At 46.1% G+C, this 7,168-nt stretch overlaps 1 protein-coding gene across 1 annotated transcript in view; it reads left to right on the forward strand.

Annotated features, from left to right (window-relative positions):
* Positions 1 to 5,812, forward strand: part of LOC135108603 (uncharacterized) — a 171,230-nt gene extending 165,418 nt beyond the window's left edge. Inside the window, 3 exon segments of the mRNA XM_064019762.1 lie at positions 826 to 1,066; positions 2,963 to 3,054; positions 4,773 to 5,812. Coding sequence (XP_063875832.1) covers positions 826 to 1,066; positions 2,963 to 3,054; positions 4,773 to 4,962 — 523 coding nt within the window. The 3' untranslated portion in view covers positions 4,963 to 5,812.
* The last annotated feature ends 1,356 nt before the right edge of the window (positions 5,813 to 7,168 follow it).

Raw genomic sequence — 7,168 nt, forward strand, 5'->3', positions numbered from 1 at the left:
ATATAATTGAAGAATCTTTATAGTTGCTTTTTTATTAGGAGTGAATAGCTATTTTTTCTATGTTGTTCCTGTACGCTTCCTCTCTCTCTCTCTCTCTCTCTCTCTCTCTCTCTCTCTCTCTCTCTCTCTCTCTCTCTCTCTCTCTCTCTCTCTCTCTCTCTCTCTCTCTCTCTCTCTCTCTCTCTCTCTCTCTCTCTCTCTTTATCTATCTATCTATCTATCTATCTATCTATCTATCTATCTCCTATCTAAAGTGCTTGTTAGTTTAGAGAGAACTGCTCTCCACTCTTACCTCGGGACGCGAGAGAAAGAGAGTTAAAAAAAATTACCTGCTCTCAGTGGGACAGGAGTGAAAGTTTTAAGAATTCATCCCCTCTCTGTGACAATCAAAGGAAAGCGAATTCATCAAAAACACAGAAAAAAAAATAGATAGAGACAGACAGACAGGCAGACAGACATGCATCTTCCTCCTTAAAGATAAGCTGAAGAAAGAGACAATAACACTCCCTGCCATAATGGAAAAATAAATAAATGAATAACTAGTGGAAAAAAAATAACCACGCCCGCTATTCTCAAACAAAACGGGCATGAAAAATCTAATGCGTTACTCCCCGCTATCCTTCTCCCTCCCTAACTTTCTCCTTCCCTCGGTCCCCCCATCCCTCCCTCACTCTCTCTCCTTCACTAAAGACGGGAGGAGGGAGAGACGGACCACTTGTTTCCTTCAGCAGAGAAGCAAAGAGGCGAGAGACAAGGAAAGAAAGTAAGGCACGGAAGACTGGCAGGCCGACAGACATTGCGCCACTAATCACACTTCATTCTCAGCCTGGCGGGGAGCAGCTCCGGCCCTGGGGAGACAGTGAAGCAGCAGGACCAACAGCAACAACAGCAGAAGCAACAAAAACAGCAGCAACAGCAGCAGCAGCGAGGGCGAGACAGCTGGTGGTCTACGGGCGGCGGTGGCACCAACAGGAGGAGACGTCCGCTGCTGAGGACAGAGTCGATCCCACTCAAATACCTTCCCCGCCAGGGCTCCGTGGACGCCTCTGGGGAGGAGACGCAGGAGGTGAGAGAGAGAGAGAGAGAGAGAGAGAGAGAGAGAGAGAGAGAGAGAGAGAGAGAGTATGTGTGTGTGTGTGTGTGTGTGGGTGGGTGGGTTCTCAGAAGCGAACGGAAATATGGAAAAGAGTAAAAAAATAAGATATATAACTACTATGTCCCTCATTCTGCCTCGTCCTCCTCTTCCTCCTCCTCTTCCTTTCCTCCCCCAGCAACTTATTATGTCCATCCTTGATACATTGCGATCTTCCTCACCTTTACCTTCAGCATATTCATTCATCTGACCCTCCTCCCCTCCCTGCAGCATGATCCTCTCACGCTCCCCTTACACGCTCTGTAAAAACATTCCTTTCACTCACACAAATGCTCCGTTGCCTCATACCCTTCCAGTTTCTCCCTCTTCAGTCTATAAGTTCACAACCCCATCACTCCACTCCCCTTCCAGCACTGCTTCCTCATCTAGGATATTTCACGCGCACACTCCTCCCTCTCCTCCCCTCTCCCTGTCTCTCCCATCACGCCTCATGCCTCACTCATGCCCTCACCAAACACAGCCTTCTTTCTCACAACCTCAGATATCCCTCTCACTTCCCTTTCTCTTCAAGTTCAAGTTCAGGGACCATATTCTGTGTCGCTTCTGTGCCACACTTCGATTACTTTCAATAGGCTTAAGTTGAAGTGACACGGGTTTTTAAGGGTTTTTTTTATGGTTCTATTAACAAATTTACAAGATTTCTACATGATTAATGGGGAAAATACTCCTGAGAACCCGGCTAGTCATCTCTGTGGCCTTTGAAAATAGTCGTGGTGAGAGAGCAAAGCGTTTCCTTATATGGACATAGGCTGTTATCAAGAAGGTTTCTTTTATGCAACGGCGCTCTCCTGATGTTTCTCGTCCTTACTGTTCTCTTCTTTTATTCTCTTCGATTTTTCTTCCAAAATTTGTACAATATTTCTCTCGTATTTTCTTCTACGTTTTCCTCTTCAAATGAATAATCTTCCCTCTATATGATTTTTTGATAAGGTTGCTGATGTAGTGGGTGTGTCTTTCTCATTCCTTCCAAGTATCCGGGACGCCACAGTATAAGATGACGCCCCCACCACGTTCACACAGCCCTGACACCCTAGCTTTGTTTCTTGCCTGCGCTGTGACAAACACGCCACACACGTTAGCCTTCCCCTCCCTTCCCTTCCAAGTCTTTCACACTCAGCAGTTCTAGACGACTCTCCTGCCGACCCTCGTAGCTTTGCATCATTAGTTAATTTTCGTTCATAACCTCAAATCATTCGTGTCATAAATCTAATTGTAATGTCACTGAGCGCTTCGCCATCTTATCTTGACTACTTTCAAAAGGCTCCAATGGAAGTTGTTGAGGTTTTCAAGGACGCTTCCATGATTCTAGTGGTAGATTAGCAAGTATTCTACATCAACATTACGGAAATCATACCCTGAAGAACCAGGCTTATCTAAGAGAACAAGACGTTTGCAAACACGGGTCGTAATGATGTGAATTTTTGGCTTACAGTTAACCCTTTGATTGCTATTTGGCTCATCTGTCTTTAATTACTGATTACTATGAGACATGTTTATTCGTTCTACTGCCACATGCAATCAGGGTAAAATTTGAAAAATCTATTCTTTTTAATCCCCTACTTTCTTGTAGATGCTTTTAAAGATTTCATGCATTACTTCTGGTGCTGTTTAGTGTTTCCTGTCACAGTGAAAGGGTTAATAATATTCTAGTCGCTTAGCACAGTCCTCTCACTCATCCCTCCTCTCTCTCTCTCTCTCTCTCTCTCTCTCTCTCTCTCTCTCTCTCTCTCTCTCTCTCTCTCTCTCTCTCTCTCTCTCTCTCTCTCTCTCTCTCTCTCTCTCTCTCTAACTCTCTCTCTCACCGTGCAGGAACAATTGATGCTGAAGCCAGGGAGATCGAGTGACGAAATGCCAAGACATCGCAAAGTTTCTCGCTTCCGGTCCTTCGGTAACCAGATCAGGTGAGCTCTCTCTCTCTCTCTCTCTCTCTCTCTCTCTCTCTCTCTCTCTCTCTCTCTCTCTCTCTCTCTCTCTCTCTCTCTCTCTCTCTCTCTCTCCAGAGCGTGATTTATTGTCATGATAATGCAACCTGTCATGTACTATTTTGTCACAATATATTTTTGGCCAGAAACGAGATGTTGGTGAAAGAGAGGATGTGTGTGTGTGTGTGTGTGTGTGTGTGTGTGTGTGTGTGTGTGTGTGTGTGTGATGATGTGGCAGCCTTATTTTTCACTTTTCTTTGTACCCTCTCTCTCTCTCTCTCTCTCTCTCTCTCTCTCTCTCTCTCTCTCTCTCTCTCTCTCTCTCTCTCTCTCTCTCTCTCTCTCCTTCTTCTTCTTCTTCTCCTCCTCCTCATCCTCCTTCTCCTTCCTCGTTCTCCCTTTCCGGCGGCGGGGCAACAGGAAGAAACACAACAAGAGGCTTAGGCTGAAGCAGGGTGGAGGTGGAGGAGGTGGTGGAGGAGGTGGAGGGGGAGGTGGAGGAGGCTGGCGGGCGGACCTACTTCTGTTCTCGCTTGAAGGTGGGCAACCAACACTGTCTCTTTCAAATCCTTAAGACATCCCCGCCCACCCCGACCCTTTACATAGGTTCTCTCTCTCTCTCTCTCTCTCTCTCTCTCTCTCTCTCTCTCTCTCTCTCTCTCTCTCTCTCTCTCTCTCTCAGCTTCGTAATCAGCACCTCCCATAGCTTGGTTGCCGTAGCCTTCCCAGTAATACCTCCATACTGTCCCTCCCTCCCACCCTCCCTCCCTCTTACTGTAGTCGCCTCTACATTGAGTAGTTAGAGCAGGCACGGACTACACCCCTCCTCCTCCTCCTCCTCCTCCTCCTCCTCCTCCTCCTCCTCCTCCTCCTTCCCAAGCAATGTCCACCCCCGCCCTTTAAAGGTTTAGACCAGAGCCACAGTCTGTGTTACCGCCCTGCTGTCCCTCCGCTGCACACCACTGCCACACCCTCTCCTTTCTCCGCTGTGGTAGTCGTCGTGAACGTAGGCCTGGCGCTCTCTGTCTCTGTCTCTGTCCCTGTGCGTTGTGGTAGCGCGAGGGAAGGAGGGAAAAGGAAAAGAGGGAGTTGGTTTGTACTGTAATGTGAGGCTTAGTTTGGTTTCATAAATTCCTGTAGTTTATTCTTTGTTTTTCTTTTCCTTTCCACAGTAATAAGTTGAATGCAGTAAAAGTGTAGTTAGTGAGTGGCGTGGAATTGTTCAATCAAGGGCATCGTGCAACAGTCTCCCTCCTGGGTTGGGTTGATTTAGAGATAAAGGGTGGGCAGTAGAAAAGGAACGGTGTATTTTGAGTTAGTACTTGTCTTTTGTTATCGTCGTCCAGAGCACCACTGTCCTTCCTGTGTAGTGCTGAGTAAAGACAGCGGCGAGAGGCAGGGGAGCATCCTGGAATGTAACATACGTGTGTGACACTTTGCTGCTTGCCTTTGTCTTCAGTAGTGTTGAAGAAAGTCCCACCTTCATGAGTGAGGCAGAGCAGGTCACTCTCACTCCCTTCCTTCCACTGGTGCGCCCCTGCCTTGAGGCCGCCAAGTAGGGCGGTGAAAGCGTCTTGATCCTGCTGCTCTGAGCGCCTCCCTGCATCCTGACTTCCATATTCCACCTGACGAAGGTACCAGGACGCGGCTGGGTGGCGGGCAGGCGTGTAAGGTGTGCTTGTATATGTGTGTTTCAGGTTCCTGCGGCGCCTCCAGCTGTCCCACACTACCAGGGACCACCTTGTGTCTCCAGCGGGAAGTTCTGACTCCGACCCTGAGTGCGGGCCTCCTGCCGGCGCCGCCGTGTGTGCGGCCCGCGGTCCGTCGCCCCACGTCAAGTACATGGCCGTGACGTCTCCCACCGAGGCGGACCCACCCTCTCCCTGAGCCCCGGCGGCCGCCCACCCCACCAAGTGACCTTGCGGGCGGCGCCATCTTCGCCGGCCCGCCCTCGTGAGACGCCGCCCCCCCCCCCCGCGCCGCGGCTATGCCTCCCGACGCCCACAACGAACATTACTGTGCCGTAGAACCGGGGCGCCGCCTGAGGGCGATCATTTAATTATTTGTCTGTGTACGGAGGTTAGCCGCACGCTGGTGGAGGGGAAAAAAAAAACAAGGTTAGCAGAGCCGCCATAGTGATAATTGTTATCCAGTAAGATGTGTTGATCTCTCATTGAAGAGTCAAGCAGACGCCGCAAGCCGGCTGCGCCCGCTGACCACCTCACCTCCACTCATGACATGACGCGCTTTTATTTTTGTAAACATTATTATCATAGTTTAAATCGTTACTTGGCTGGCGGGAGGCGAGGAAGGGAAAGGGACGTGAGGCGGCCGATGGAGCTGCCCCCCCTTTGTCCCTTGGGTCCTCCCGCTCCCCTGCCCCTCTGCGGCGTGAGGCAGCGAGTGTGAAGCACAAGACACGTTCATGTGATGGCCGCTCACTGTTTGGGGCTTCGAGCTGTGTCTGGTGAGGTGAACACGACCAGCTGCAGCACCACCGCCAGTACAGAACACGACAGGACCACCAACAAGGCCTCGTAACTATGCACACAATCATTCCTCTGTGTCGTTCGTTCCTCGTTAAGACAATAAACCAATAAGAATGTAAAAAAAAAATAATAAAAAATAAAGAAAAAAACATGTAAACAAGGAAAGGAACACGAAACACGGTTGAGTGGTTCGCTCGATGCTTCGTTCCGTGTTTCGTTCGGATAACTTGGTGTCTTTCTTAAGAAAATATATATAACTTTAAGATTCATGAAATTATTCTTTCACATGAGATATAAATATATTTTTCTCTCTAATTGTCGTTCTCTCTGTGTCTCAAGCACATCGTTTCGTGTGTACATTTTCCCTTTTTTTTTTTTCACGTCAAAAAAACAAGTGTAGTGAAGCTCCACATTTTCCGTTCGCCCGTTTCTCTTTGTTTTCTTCTGAAATATACGTACGTGTTTCTGTGTCTTAATCAAGGCGTGTGCAGCATTTTCATATAATAATGATCGTCCGTGTGTGTGTGTGTGTGTGTGTGTGTGTGTGTGTGTGTGTGTGTGTGTGTCCACGTAGGTTACGAATATCGACTCAACACGTCTTTAATATCATGTTTTAACACACTTTTTAATGTTGTGTGCATGTGTGTGTGTGTGTGTGTGTGTGTGTGTGTGTGTGTGTGTGTGTGTGTGTTCATGCGCACATTAAATGAAATTATGCAGTATTTTTACATTTCAAGCTATCTCTCTCTCTCTCTCTCTCTCTCTCTCTCTCTCTCTCTCTCTCTCTCTCTCTCTCTCTCTCTCTCTCTCTCTCTCTCTCTCTCTCTCTCTCTCTCTCTCTCTCTCTCTCTCTCTCTCTCTCTCTCTCTCTCTCTCTCTGGTCCAGGTAACAAATTCTGATATTCGATATAAATGCATATATATATATATATATATATATATATATATATATATATATATATATATATATATATATATATATATATATATATATATATATATATATATATATATATATATATATGTGTGTGTGTATATATATATATGTGTGTGTGTGTGTGTGTGTGTGTGCATAATTTTTTTTTCTGGTATTATCGAAAACTGGCCTTAAGTGTATATTTGTGTGTGTGTGTGTGTTGTCGTGTGTGTGTGTGTCAGGGTGCGCATCCTCACCTCACAGCTCCATCATTATTTTCTTTCTTTATCATTATGTAATTTTTCCTTCTCTTTTATTTCCCTGTTGATCTATTTGTTTCATGTCATTCAGTTTGCATATGTAACTGTAAAGCTGACATGTGAGGTTAGTTGTTTTGTTTGTTACTTAATCTTTTTTTTTTCAGATTAGCAAGACAGTAAATTAAATTCATCATATAAATTGAAACAAAATGAACAAAAAAAAGTTGAAGGAATAGAAACGCAGAAAATTACTTATAAATATCAAGTTCATTTGAACTTTACTGTTTTTATTTATTTACATTCTTGTTTATTTATTTATTTTACTTTTTTTTACCCTGAACTTCGCGAAAAATTCGTTTATGTTCACTAGGTTTGATCTCTCTCTCTCTCTCTCTCTCTCTCTCTCTCTCTCTCTCTCTCTCTCTCTC

Source organism: Scylla paramamosain, chromosome 17 (genome assembly GCF_035594125.1).
Source record: "Scylla paramamosain isolate STU-SP2022 chromosome 17, ASM3559412v1, whole genome shotgun sequence".
Classification (NCBI taxonomy): Eukaryota; Metazoa; Arthropoda; class Malacostraca; order Decapoda; family Portunidae; genus Scylla; species Scylla paramamosain.